Below are 15,500 nucleotides of genomic sequence, written 5' to 3' on the forward strand. Positions count from 1 at the left end.
AACAAAATCTGGCTTTCATAGTTTTTTCTATTTTAGATAATATTAAAATAATCTCGGTTTATGTTCAGGATTAAGACAATTTGTTTCATCTAGTGGTTAAATGAGCATATAAATCAAAGACCCTGTTAATCCTGTTATCGTGATTATTTATATAATTTATTTAATAATGTAATGCTTAAAAGTGTCACAAATGAAACATTTATAACATCACTGATATAGATTTAGATTCCAATGATCAGTGTTTTATGTGACCTTATGTTATCTTTTTGTGACCTTTGTGAACAAATTTGTTCATTATATGATCCCAATGACATTTTTAAGGCAAAGTCACACTGTATTTGTTTTTAATACATTTAAAAGCACAAAAATCGTGCATTTATTTAGTGTTCTTTTATTGTTAATTTTATTTACTTCTAAAATGTAAAATAAATGTTAATTTTACTTTAGAAAGATATTTTTTTAAAACAGCTTAATTTCTGAAAAATAAATTATACTTTTTTTGATCCGATGGGATAAAAACAGGAAAAACATGAATGCTCAACACAAGACTAGTTAAATCACTAGCAGGAGTGAACAACCCATCTGGCATTCCGTGACTACATACACAAGAATTCAGTTAATCTCTGATAAACCAGAATTTACTGACCCACATATACACCAAAAACATGAACCATTTATATTCCGTGAGGATTCAGTCTTTGTTACATTTCACATTCCAACAATCCCCAACAAAACACTAAACATCATTTAAAGACAAAACACAATAGTGGTCCTATACACAAAGGTATTTCATTAAGTTTGATTTTGAATTGATTTTGTTTTTTGAGTTTGTGACACAAGTTACATGTGCACTCAAGCCAAAATTACTTCAAATCCCTTTTTCTTTAAAGCTGAAATAAGATGCATTAACAGAGACAATTTTTGACATTATTGTACACATTCAGTCTCTCATAGCCAGTAGGGGGCCTCTTAACTCCATACACGTCATTTACCTGACAAGGTTTTAAACCACACATACACTCGAATTCGTGTTCTGAGTTATTAAACCTTTACACGCCGTTTATTTAGAGAGAGACGACGATGATATGGACTTTTCAACCTCACATGTTTGAATCACAGTGATAAGAAAAGAGTGTGTTTTTCCAGGAGGGATCATCAGGACTTTCTTAACCTTTGCCCTGCATCACGTTTATTGGCTCCTGAACGAAGTTTTTCCGGGGTGCGTTTGGACTCGAGCGCGCAGAGCGCAACTGATTTCATGCGTCCGTGTTGTTATTCATTCATTCTGGAGCTGATTTCAGGGATACAACATGTGCGAAAAGAGCGACAATTCCTTTGGAAAGGACGAAGTGCTTCCCAGAAGCTCCGATCCGAACTCCGATCACACTGAACCCGCCACCCGTGTGTACCGGAGGAGATGGCTCATAGTGTTCCTCTTCAGTTCTTACTCTCTGTGCAACGCTTTCCAGTGGATCCAGTATGGAATCATCAACAACATCTTTATGAAGTTTTACAACGTTTCTTCATTCGCCATCGACTGGCTGTCCATGATCTACATGTTGACTTACATTCCCTTCATCTTTCCAGTGACATGGTTGTTGGAGAGGAAGGGGCTGCGCGTGGTCGCACTGGTGGCCGCAGCCATCAACTGCGCGGGGACGTGGATTAAAGTGGCCAGTGTTCAGCCCACTCTGTTCTGGGTCACTATGCTCGGACAGTTCGCCAGTTCGTTCGCTCAGGTGTTTATTCTGGGAATGCCGTCTCACATCGCGTCTGTGTGGTTCGGTTCGGATGAGGTGTCCACCGGCTGCGCCATCGGTGTGTTTGGAAACCAGGTGCGTAACGCGCTGGACAGGGACACCTGTGGCACAAACCAATAGTACTGTGTGCCTTTATTTTATTGTGATGATATAATCAACCGTCTGTTTTAAAAACAACACACACAATATCAATAAAAGTTGTTTTTTCTGGTTTCTATGGAAAGGACACAAAAGTAGCCCTAAGTAAACTTAACTTCACTTTACTCGGAAACTTGAACGTAATCCCTAAATCAACTCAATGAAGTTCAATCGTGGCAGCTGATGTGACAATCCCACAGAGTATAAATACTTTCATCGTGACTTAAGAGAAATCTTTTTGCTTAAAGTCGACATGGAATGTTTCACATGCAAAATCTAATAGAGAACAAAAGAAAAAGTAAACTGATGAATGAATGAAATACTTGTGCGGCAAGTCAGTCAGCTCGTAAACATTTAAAATATCATAAACATATATCAGATGTTGGTGGGAGGGGTTGGTGAGGAATTAATGATGTCAGCCAGAACAAAAGTCACATGTGAGGTGGAGCGAATCACATTTTGATAAAAGATGACGAAGACCAAAATTATGTCAATGATGGAATAACCAGCTGAAGACCAGCAGTATGCATTAAAATACTAGATAACACTCTCTTTTATTTATATATTGACCTAGAGCACGCAAAGATACTGTCAATGATGTACCTTTATATTTGTAACATTTGTCAAAACCCAAGGCTTGAAATGTTCTTTCTGCTTGGTCTCATCAGAGCATGATGCTGAAATTGAGCCTTATGACATCATCTATTTCATCATAATATATTGAGATTGTATCTGTGGGCAATAACCCTGACTCCTGATGCGAATGGATATTATTAGCTGTTTAATATACTTTTACTATATATAGTACACTGCAAAAAATGACTTTGTAATTTAGTCTTTTTTTCTTGTTTTCCAGTTAAAATGTCTACAAATTGTTAAATCAAGATACATTTTCTCGATGAGTAAAATGGCCTAAGAAAATAAGTCTTGTTTTTGGGGAAAAATATGAAATTTCAGTGAATTAGTGCTTTAAACAAGCAAAAAAATCTGCCAATGGGGTAAGAAAAATAATCTTGAATTAAGGTTGACCTTTTTCTTAGTCGCTCAATTCAAGGTTATTTTTCTTACCCCATTGGCAGATTTTTTTGCTTGTTTTTAACAAAAATTCTATGAAATTTCATATATTTTTACTAAAAACAAGATTTATTTTCTTAGTTCCGTATGCTCATCAAGAAAATGCTTCTTGATTCAAGAATTTTTAGACATTTTTACTTGAAAACAAGACAAAAAGTCTAAGCAAGAAATTCATTTTTTGCAGCGTAGGCCTATATACTATAGGCCTACTATACTATTATTGATTTGGCTTGAGTTCAATGTACAGCTGCACGTTAGGTGAATAGATTTGAGTTTATAAAACCCCACAGGGAGTTTATGTCTGGTGTTTAACACCATCTCTCATCATTTAAATGTTTGGATGAAGGAGTAAAGGGCTGCTGTTAACTTTAGTGTTATGAGAAATAAAATGAAAGTGACACAGAAGACATCAACTCTTACCCTGCAGCTCAGGTTTATAGCACGCCGGTATATTACAAAAATCACTGCCTGAACCCAGCGCCACATCTTCACCTCCATCTGTATTAAACTGACCCTGATGTAAGTTAGCAGGGAGGATGTTTGTCACTGAAGGAACTTTGATGTGTGGTCTAAGGTGTGGTCCACATTTCACAAACATAACTCAAACAAATCAAACTGTGCACAGATCTGATCATAAACGTCGTATTTTTACCAAACCTGAGTAACTTCTTTTTTTTTTGTAGCTGGGCGTTGCAATTGGATTTCTGGTGCCGCCGGTCCTGGTGCCAAACGTGGACGACATGAATGAGCTGTCACATCACATCAGCATCATGTTCTACATCACCGCCGCTGTGGCCACCCTCATCTTTGTGCTGGTTGTGTTCGGTAGGACCATCTACTGTTTACCGTGTCAACACATAAGACTCTAAGAGAGATGAAAAACAATAAATATTATAAAACCGTGAACAAAAGTCTGCTTCTTAACTTCTAAAAATGTTTCATTCTTACTAATTTGTCTTTTTTTTTGTAAAAATATCTTAAAGTTCTTAAATCTTTATACAATTTCTTCTAAAGAAAAGTTTTGTGAAAAATAATATATGAATTAAGTAAGTTTACGGTAAAACAAGCTGATTTTTTGCTTGTTTTTACCATCAACTCACTTAATTCGTCTATTTTTCTCATTTAAAAGAGACTAAATATCTTAGGTAACTTTTCTTGTCAAGAAAGTGCATCTTGATTAAGTATCTTTAGATAATTGTAGTACAAAACAAGACAAAACACTTGGTAAGAATGTCATTTTTTGCTTTGTATAGTACACTTTATCATTTTAAAGAAGAAAATCCTAAAACTGTTTAGGAGACACAAATGAGAGTTGAAACACATGAAGAGTCTGGAGGTGTCAAATGAATGTACTGTAGAGGTAAAATAATCTGGATCTGAGTAAATTTGATGAGAAATGTTTGAAGTCATGTTTGAGTTCAGTAATATTGACTTTTGATCGCAAACCTGAGCTCAGTTTGACACATTGTTGACATCTCTTCTGAAACTGTAATGACAGAGACATTTGTGAGATTTCTTCTCAGGAGACTTAAGCAAAATTTCCTTTTCATGTAATCTCTTTGTTTTCTGAGAGAAATAACTGGGATATTACGGAGATCTCATCTAGATTTGTTTCTTTACTCTTTATCAGTTCATCTCATGATATCTAGTATATTGGTGTTGTATATTGTTATTTTGGCCAGTTAAAATGTAAAGTGATTCTGAGAAACATCTACTTAACATCATGTGACTTGTGCTTACTGGACATTTTTCGACCTTTATAATCTCAATTTCCATTCTAAATGACATGAAAGGAAGCTCAAATCGGACCTGGAGACTTTCAGCAATCTAGTTATGATTGACATTAAGCACCTGTTGATTCAACTGTAGAGATTTTTGAGAGTTTGAATCACTGTTGTATTATGGTATTATGTATTTAATTCACTGCATGTGTTTCAGCGTTCGAGGATAAACCGAAAGTTCCTCCATCACAGTCTCAGGCAGCGCTCAGAAACATGCCTGCGGGTCAGTCCTCATATCTGGATTCTATTCGGAGACTTCTGTGTAACAGAGCCTTCATCATTCTCCTCATCAGCTACGGTACACACCTCACAACAGTCCTCTCTATATGAGCTCTAAACACGCACGTGACATTACACCTCTGTGAATTTACAATTCATATTTGTATATGTGTGCAGCCTTATAACAGTGCAGAAATTAACACCTAAATGTGTTAAATAAAGCTGAGAGTTTTAGACTCCAAAATAAGATTATTGGTCATTAATCCACAACAATGTCATTTAATGTCGCAGTATATATGATAGCGTGTTTGTCTTTGTGTTGTCAGGACTGAATGTGGGCTGTTTCTATGCTGTTTCCACCCTGTTGAACCGGATGATAATTGAACATTACCCAGTGAGTTCTGCTCTCATAATATTACATGACTTTAATCACACTGACAGTATACTGTAGTGAAAACATGAACTGAGGTGACTTTCAGTTTACTTTCACAATTTTCATGCTTTGAAATGCTTAAAAGGAAAGAAGTCTTAACTTTGTCCTCCACAATAAATGAGTACTAGTTTATTTTATGAAGTATACCTCAATGATTTTCAAGTATAGTTTAGTGTTATGGACTGTAGTAAGTATACTAGTAGCAGTTAATTAATAGTATATCTGAAAGTGTTCTATTTAAATTGAATCAACTTTAGAGTTGTATAAATGTAACAGTTGTTAACTAAAGTTGCGCAACTACAGAATGTATTTTAATCGTTACCATAACTTCATAAGTTCAATACTTGTAGTACATTTTTGACTTCTTCACAATGTTAAACGTGCTGTCTTCTCATGCTTAACATGGTCAACTTGTCAAAAATCGAGTTGGGCGTATCAGGTAGTATTTCTGTGCTCGATACAGTCCCCCAGCCATCGTACAGGTTTCGGAAAGTTTTTTTGAACATATAAAACTGTTTCGTAACAATTTTTTTAGTCCCTTATTGGACAATTCTCCCGGAAAATCACGCGGCACGCCCACGCGTCAGTATGGAGAGCAGGAGAAGGAGCATGTGCACACATCACTTTCACTTGTGTGCAGGAGAGAGAGAGAGCATATGTTCGCAAAGTTCAGGTGTTTGTTTGTTTACTGGATTTGGGTGATGAATGTTATGTAAACGTTGGATATAACGCTGGATTTGGAGATCATTTGAAACTGATATATGGAGCCGTCCCAGCGCTAAAAGATGATTGGCAGAAAGAGCGTGTGTTAGGGCCGCTTTAAATTCAACATGAGCTGCTTTCCTAAAGCCACCAGACTCTGTAACACGTAAACACAGTGTTGAGCAGTTACTCTGAAAAAGTAATGAACTACTAGTTACTAATTACATGTTCAATAGTGTAATTAGATTACTGTACAAATTACTCTCTCTAAAAAGTATTCAGTTACTTATTACTAATTACTTTCTATATCCTACATCAACCTTGATTAGTTAAGTGATTCAAGGATAGACATGAATTGGCTCTTTTATTTCCTTTAAATAAATAATATAAAACGACATAAAGTAGTATTATTAACTGACCAAAGTAATACAGATGTGAGAATTATGCATTAAAGCACAGATTTTAAAGTTAGACTTTGAATTTGAATGTCAATTCCACGATTGTGCACACATTTAACACACAGTATTTATTTCAATTACATCACAAGTAAGTGTAATTAAATTACAGAAAAAATGATTACTTTAATATTTCAAGGGAAAAGTAATTAAATTACAGTATCTAATTACTTAGTAACAAGTTACACCCAACACCGGCTCACACACCTCAGACAATGGACAATTGAGTGCATCAAAGATATTTGTAGGCTAACCCCAGGGACGGATAAGGACTTCAAAGGTTACCTTCAAGGGCCCCCCTCCCACAATTCATCCGTTCTTTCTCTTAGCTGCGCATTCACAGTTGTAGAAAGTGAACGTAAAGATGAAAACCGTTCTCGCTCTGCATCAAATGCCTTTAAGGCGTATGAAACACGTGTCTTTAATTAACTGTCAAATAAACACGTATTTAATGCATCACATAAATAAAAAATGATTTCTCACCATAAAATGGCCCTGTGACACATGTCTGTATCTAATCATCAAGCAAAATATTCAGAAAATGCAATTTAAATGTGTTGTTATTTAATTAATAAGTCAATTTTAATAAGTTAAAGTTAATTTAATAAGTTAAAGTGTGTTTCCATGACTTGTTGATCATTCGGTTTTTACAGGGAATCCACAGAGGCCTTGTATAGGCTATGGGACCCATGTATTAAACATAGATAAACATTTGTTTTCATCGTTGTTGGGTTTTCTGTACCAAACTCGATGGCGCAACCTTGATGCCCAGGGACCCCTCAAGCTCATTGAAGTCAAGGGCCCGCGGGCACTGCCACCATTGGCTCGGTCAGTAATCCATCCCTGGTTTACCCGGAAATTAGCGCCAAAGTGGTTCCCTTGACCAAAAGCCTATGGATTTTTTCCATAGATTAACCAAAAACCCATTAAAAAACCCATAGACTTTGGGCGATGGAACCAGAAAGTGCTATAATGCTAACTCGCTTCTGGGGTTTGCATACAAAAATAAATGATCTCTTAGGCTCTCAGTATTCTTTTTACACTCTATATTATATGTATAGTTTACTCTTTATACAGTATTTTATAGTGGTATTGAATACCACTTATATATTCCTATCCTTTTTATATTTAAAATAAGTACTTAAAGTAAATAGTAAAGTTGATAGTAAAAAATTCTTAAGTATTCTTAAATGTAAGTACAGTATATTTCTGAGAAGTACATTACATGACTTGCGTCTCGTGAAACATTATTCTTGTGTTACTGTCAGGGTGAAGAGGTGAATGCTGGGAGAATTGGTTTGACTCTTGTCATCGCCGGTATGGTCGGATCTCTCATCTGTGGAATCTGGTTAGACAAGACCAAAACTTACAAGTAAGTGACACACTTCCTGTGGATCCTTAAAGCAACAGTTCACCAAAAACTATTATACAGTATACTGACTGTCATTTTATTCCAAACCTGTGCACTCTTTGACCTTCTGGGCAACACAAATCACAGATTGTAGCTCAAAATGTTATCTAACAGTGATATATGAAATAAAAGATTTATGTTTTTAATGTTTGGCATTGCTGAAACTTGATGGTAACTATAGTCCTAAATGTAATAATATAGATGTTTAAAATAAACGTATCACCTGAGCATTATACTGTAAATGATTTAATTATAAAAACTCTGTTTTGTGCCTTATGTATCTTGATTTATTCCAAGATTATTACTCAATTCGTCAAAGGTCTTAAATGTGACGTCCTTATCTCTGTAATGGGCTCTTTGATTCTCTCATTGCCTTTAATTATCGGATTTACCGAGCGTGTTTATGACCCACGCTGCACGCGCTTCCAGAATTAGTTCATAACATCTATTTTATTGTCTCTCTGATAACAACACGTCTGATAGTTTCTGCCATTCATGTTAATCTTGAGTACATATAGAGCAGTGTTGCATCCTTCAACTAAGAGTATTTAGTATATCAGATGTATAAAAGACAGACAAAAGACTCCCAAGTTTCTTTCCAATAACTTTACCCCAGAATTGCATTATTTTAACCCCAATATTTATCCGCCGATATTTGATGAATATAAAACCAAAATGTGCCTTATATTTAAATGAAAGGAATTCTTTAAGATGACTAAATGTGACTGAAGTCTGTTAACCTGAAGTATCAAAGTACTTAGGAATAACTTAATAATAGTATTTAAATATGCCGTATTAGGACGATCAGTTGTTTTTAAGTCAGCTCAATTATATTTTTATATTTTCATCCAACTTTTCCATGATTTATGAAACTCAGATTAAGAATGAAAAGACTGGTATCAGTACAGTCATTTGAAGTGTTATGAAGGCTCTACTTCACTCCAACGAGGTCAATAATCTATTGTGAATGCGGTTTAAGAACTGTCTGTTCAGTGGACACATCATCCTGACACTTTAAATCGTATCCGAGTCTGAATAGCCTTAGGCTTGTGCTGAAGTGAGCCGATTTCTTACACGTGGTTGTACAGAACGACGCTTCTTTATAATAAAGTTTGTTGAAAGGTAGCCGAAGCTGTAAAACCCTGTTTTTTCAATGATGTGTTTATGAAAGGGGCGTGCCTGATTCAAAAGAGATGAGAGAAAACACGTCCTGCAAGTTTAAAAATAACATTTACACAACATTTATACAACATCCTTGTTTCCTTTGTATTCCCTGGTGTTTGACTGTATTATTAGTATAAGGACTTCATTGTTTTCCTAGGTTACCAATAGCATTCATGTAAAAGAATTTTCATTTTTGTCTGATGGTTAATTCTGAACATATTTTCAGAGGTTGGCTCAATCTAATGAGCAAGTTTGATCTTTTTGGGTGGTAACAATATGTTTGTGTTGTATTGTAGGCAGACGACGCTCTCTGTTTATCTGCTGACGTTTGTGGGGATGGTCATCTACTCGTTCACCCTAAACTTAGGCCATCTTTGGGTTGTGTTCCTCACATCAGGAGTGCTGGGGTACGACACGCAACCTTACAACCAAGCAACCACATATGTGTTTCAAACGTCACATTTAGAAGTATGACTGCCATCGCATTAGATAACAAACCAGGATGTGGCATATTTTATTTATGATGATACAACTGATATTTCCTCTGAACTCCACCTTTATTTGACAACTCGCTTACATAAATATTAGATTTGTCATTTTATTTGTGTAAGTAAACGCAATGTGACACTAAAACCCTCTCATAGGGTTTCACTAAACTGTTAATTAACCAATTTATCATTATTGAATGTTCTGTTGTTTTTCAATAAATAAAAACACTTTCTGGAAATGTTGTAAAAACGTTTTAGGATTGCAAGATAACCATTAGGGAATGTTCTGTTGAAGTTAGTTTGAGATATTTAATAATAACGTCCCTGCGACATTTAATGGTTGCAAAAACCTTAAACTAACGTTCTTACAACACTGTTATATGGTAGCCATAAAACATATCGGAACCAAACATTAATGTTAGGGGAACATTCAGCTTTTTGGGCTGTTTGTACAACACTCTTTATGTAATCTTTTGTTATTAATCTCAGAGCAAACCACGTAGAAATCACCTGGTAAAAATCTGATATAAGACTAAAGATCATCATTAGATGCGTGTGAGATCTGAAGCTTTATGAGTATGTGTTTTTGTGATATTTGGTGACCTCAGGTTCTTCATGACGGGTTATCTGCCGCTGGGTTTTGAGTTTGCAGTGGAGCTCACGTATCCAGAGTCTGAGGGAACATCATCAGGACTGCTCAACTGCTCAGCACAGGTCACATCTTCTCTTCTGGGCTTTAATATGTTTATCAAGAGCCAAACCACAGATCAGAGAACTATCACATTATTATTACACAGCTGGCATCCCTGTGCTATTAGTATACCTTTACATACACTTGGCTTACACTGACATATAAGTCATATAAGTACATTTGGCCTATAGTGGTGAGCTGAGTTTTCATGGAGATATTGGACATTTTGGCAGCATGAAAGTGTTACTTCAACATATGTTTTTTCCCGATTTTTCAAAGTCACCAAATTCAACCTTATATTATCTTAATCATCGAATCAAAACAATGCCCATGCTCAGATATTTTTGTCGTGTGCAGATATTTGGAATCATGTTCACCATCATTCAAGGCAAAATCATTGATAACTTCGGCACACTAGCCGGCAACATCTTCCTCTGTGTGTTCCTCTTCATCGGCTCCATCATGACAGGTAGAGTCACACACATAAAACACAATGTCATCATTTAGTCTCCCTCATGTGGTTGTAAACCTGTATAAGGCTCCTTGATCAGTGGAACACAAAGAAGATATTTTGACAAACGTCTCAGTGGTTTTGTGTTCATACAATGGAAGTCAATGGAGTTCAGTGTTGATTGGTTATCAACATTCTTGAAAATATCTTCTGTTGTTTTCTGCACAAGAAAAAACTCATACAGGTTGACATGAGGGTAAATAAATGATGAAATACTTTTTTTGGCGGGGGACTTTTTCTTTAATTCATCTAAAACGTGACACATTCCAGAAAATCAGTTTTTTGTTTTTGAGAACTGTGGTGCATAAAATTCATGTGAAACTCAAAGGAAATCATAAATCGTTCTTCGTGGTGACATTTTCTCTTCATGTTCCTGTTATTCATACTCAGTTAATAGCTTTCTGCTTCACAGCGTTTATAAAATCTGACCTAAGACGACAAAAGGCCAACAATCAATCTGAGACGGAGACAAATCCAGTAAGTGTGTTTTAGTTTAATCTCTCGGGGTTAAAGTCTGTCCTCTCACCTGCGAACCTTTGGACATTCTCTGCGGGATTCTGTGTGCTGCTTATTTCTCTGACAAATCTTGGTTTCTGATTTCGAGAACACATTCTTGTGTTGCTTCTGTTACGTAAGAGATTTTGTTCTGTGATATTTATGATGAAGGAGCTGCTCTTTATCCAAAGCACAGATTGTTATCCACTTGTTTGTTAATCAACACACAGGACATGAGCAGTTGGCACACATCAGTGTTAGAGGGAAAACAGGCTTATACCATTAAAGCTATGATAAAGTTCAGTAGTTTGTTCAAATACACACTGCTAAAAAAAAGTAGCATACAAATGTGAAACACAGTATACCAATAACTAAGATTAACTAAGTGAGAATACGTGAGTATGCTATATATGAGTACATGAGTATATACATCAGCAGAATAAAATCAAGAGATCATTGCAAATTTTCCTTTTAAATGAGGATTTCTAGATGATTTGAATGTATTGTTCAGATGTATTTGGGCCATTCCAGTCCAGTGTCTGTTTAATTTCAAGAAAAATGAGTCATCCAACAGCCATGTGAAAGACTGACAGCATGACAAGACACATGAAAACTATGAAAATCCAGGTTATCACATGAAACTCTTTTTTTAACTTTACCTAATTGATATGACTGTGGTATTTCTTTAAAATGGAATCTGAACTTGTTTTCTTTGCAGTATTTGAGGTCTGAAAAAATAAGGAAGCATCGTTTCTGTTATTTTCTGTTTCATTACTGCAAATAAATGCAAATAGAAACAATATTTTTGAAATTTGGGAGAAATATTGTTATCGCAGAACTAAATCTCACTAAAGCTCTCTGAAATGGTCGCTTATATTTTTCCGCAGCTATATATGAATATGCTAATAAATATAAGCACGCATAAGCATTTGATGTATAAGAGTATATTATAATATTATTAAAGGATAAGAATTATGTAGCCTACATTTATGTTTAAAACAAGCAACAAATCTGCCAGTGATTTTAGAAAAATAATCTTGAATTAGAAACTATTAAAGCTAAGATTATTTTTCAGATTTATATGCTTGTTTTAAATATAAACATACTTAATTCTTATGTTTTCTTTCATGAAGCAAGACTTATCTTGAAATATCTTGAAACCCTTTGCAAGTGAATGCATCTTGATTCAAAACGTTGTGGATAGTTCTACAAATAAAACAAAAATCCTAAATAAAACTAAAATCTTTCGTAAGAAATACAAATTTTGCAGTGTGTTTTCAGAGTTCATATCAGTGTATGTGGAGAAGAGCTTAAATAGGCATTCAAGTACACGTGAGATGCATTTATCTAATGGTGACTTATTTATTTTAGGAGATTATTATCTCAGCTCACATGAGTGTGTGTGTGTGTGTAGTGCTTGGTTGTTTCATCGTGTCGTACAATAGGTCATCATGCTCCTCTTCATCATTGACTTCATTGCTGGGAAATGTTTTTTTTATCTCTGACTGCTTCTCAAGTGTCTTTCTTGGGATCTCTCTTCTCTTCTGGGTTTATTGTCGTGAATGGAAATGGGATTATTGTGGTGTTACTGTCGGCCAGGTCGTGGTGTAGCAGTTCTGGGGAATCTGGGATATTTTGGTCCTTTGTGTTTGATGGAAGGTTATTGTTCTAGAACACAGGCACTTGGTCTTCAGTGCAGCGTTACGGGTCTACAGTGTCATACAGTGTCTTCCAGGACGAGTCGTCTCATTAACCATCCATCAGTTCATGACAGCACTCCAGGTACCACTGCAGGATAGACTGATATTATTTATCTGGGTTCAAATGCTTCTGGAGAGGACTGTTGGCTATAAAGTCATTGGAAAATAGGAGGTTTTTAAAATAAGAGTAGTTCAAACAGCAGTAACTCAAATATGTTTTGAAAACTCAATAGAGCCATCTAGTGGTGAAATGTGGATGATGTTGCGTAGAGCTGATGCTTGCATTGAGTGTGTGTGTGTTACATCTTAGCCTACAGTAGTTATGGAGTAAATAGACATTGATCATTGACACATTACTAAATATTTAAGCACCACAAAAGTTGAAACATAACCACATGATGTACATACTTTATAACAAAGTGAATCACGTTAATGAGCTGATGTTTGACAGATGCTTTACACATCCAGTATATGATGATGATGATGTGGTTTTTTTCTAGTTGTTAGTGAATTGTGTATGGCATCTAAATGTTTCATTTGTGTCACTGCCGCTGTATATGCCAGGCTACATTTATTTCAGTTTGTTGGATTATGATTTATTTACTAGCCCTATTATACAACTCAATTCTTATATTGGACATTTAAGTAAATAAACGTATTAAACGTAGATGAAAGCATGTTTTAACAGACTGATAAGTGACCTACAAAGCAAATAACGGAAACCTCTGCCGGCGTCTTCTCTGGAAATAAACACAGACTTTCCCTTAGAACACAATTGATGCTGTGGATAAGGTCTGGCTCCAGAATGTTCTGAGCTGTAAATGAGGTCCAAAGGCATTCCTCTGCTCATAACTGTGTCGTTGACAGTTTCCAGAAGAACTTCCCGTTTCGTTTTTTTAATAGACTACTGCACAAAACAATCAACAGAATATTTATAATCAATTTAAAATGACTTAAACGTATGATAAAAATACAAAAAATAAATAAACTGAAAGTGCTTCTGAACCAGTGTTAACATCTTACGAAAGTGGTCTATAGCACAGTATAGTGCATTCAGGTCCGTATAAAGCTACACAGTATAGTACAGTGGAATAGAGCATCGTACAGTATAGCGCAGAAGAGAATGGTGCTGTAAAATATCTTACAGTAGAGCAAAGAATATCAACAATGTACAGTAAAGTACAAAACAGCACAGAAGTTTGATACAGTTGCGTTTGGCACATTACAGTGAAGTATAGAAGAGTGCAGTCGAATACATCGCAGCGCAGTATAGCATGGTAATAGAGTATAGTAGAGTAAAAACCATACAATGGAGTTTGGTACGGAACAGTGGAGTATGTTATACATTGCGGTACAGTAAAGCGCAGTAGAGTATAAAACAGGACCTCTAAATGTTTTGCAGTACAGTGTAGTACAGTACAGAACAGCTGGCATACAAGTGGATACAGTACAGAACAATTTTGCTAACTTCGGTCAGAGATAAGAGTCCACAGATACCCTCATTCAACTCCGTACACATCCGCTCTGATTCTGCTCTGTTACAAGCGTAACATTGTTCACGTCAAAGATACCTTTACAGTCAATGAAGATATTAAGATGTGATTTAGGATAACTTTAAATTTTTGGAATGTTTTTTTTTCTGATGATTTTGTAATTGATGCATTACAGCCTAGTTCTGTATGTTTTAAAAGACATTGAGAGTGTGAATGAATGTGCATGAACCCTTTGTCATCTGTCTTCTGTTCAGAAATCAAACATACATGTTGAGGACGGAAGAGCGACTGTGGTGAAGGAGGTGAAGATGTAACTGGACTTCAATGACACATCAAAGATCAAGCTCTTTCAAGACTTTCAGTAGAGAAGCTTTTTCTCAACAAGAAAACATCTGTGAATGAAACAATCGTGAAGTTTTAGGTCCACAAGAATTCCCAAAGGGAAACATATGTGACGTTTGCTAGCTTTATAGAGATCTGCTTTCCCACATTTGCTGTTATTATTTGATATACTTACTATTTAAGTATTTATTGTATTGAAACACTCTTTGTGTTTCGATATTTATAGCATTATTAAGAAAAAAATACTTTTACAAAGAATGTAATTTAATAATGATAAGTCACTCATTATCTCTGAGTTATGTGTATGATCTGTGTATCAAACAAGTAGTTTGAAAGGATGGGATGGTTGTGAGAAGATTTTTACAGGAGATGTGTACGCGGGTGATCATCGATGCTGGACATCCGTTATGATCATGGAAGATCAATGGTTTTAAACAACACGCTGAAATCTTCTGAGAAACGGACAATTGGATGGCAGTTCTGACAGGAAGACTCAGTGTTACATCATTAATTGATTTTACTCACCCAGTCAAAATGCAGAATAACATTTTAATTGGTGTCTGATTAGATTATAAACATATTGTACATTATTTGATAAATATTGGTATATAACCAAGTTTAAGAAGTTAAATATTTGTTATTC

General features: G+C 35.5%; 1 protein-coding gene across 2 annotated transcripts; it reads left to right on the plus strand.

Moving 5' to 3' along the window:
* Positions 1-1,007: 1,007 nt before the first annotated feature.
* Positions 1,008-15,488, plus strand: flvcr2a (FLVCR heme transporter 2a). Of its 2 annotated transcripts, XM_056768425.1 has the most exons (11): positions 1,008-1,835; positions 3,656-3,797; positions 4,911-5,051; positions 5,299-5,366; positions 7,831-7,934; positions 9,434-9,544; positions 10,234-10,339; positions 10,674-10,785; positions 11,240-11,304; positions 12,995-13,104; positions 14,770-15,488. In XM_056768425.1, the coding sequence occupies exons 1-10, from the start codon at positions 1,311-1,313 to the stop codon at positions 13,073-13,075; spliced, it is 1,455 nt and encodes a 484-aa protein (XP_056624403.1). In that variant the 5' UTR covers positions 1,008-1,310; the 3' UTR covers positions 13,076-13,104; positions 14,770-15,488. The 2 variants fall into 2 exon arrangements, with proteins under 2 accessions (XP_056624403.1, XP_056624404.1); XM_056768426.1 differs by lacking the exon at positions 12,995-13,104.
* The last annotated feature ends 12 nt before the right edge of the window (positions 15,489-15,500 follow it).

The sequence above is a fragment of the Triplophysa dalaica genome, chromosome 15 (genome assembly GCF_015846415.1).
Source record: "Triplophysa dalaica isolate WHDGS20190420 chromosome 15, ASM1584641v1, whole genome shotgun sequence".
Taxonomy (NCBI): Eukaryota; Metazoa; Chordata; class Actinopteri; order Cypriniformes; family Nemacheilidae; genus Triplophysa; species Triplophysa dalaica.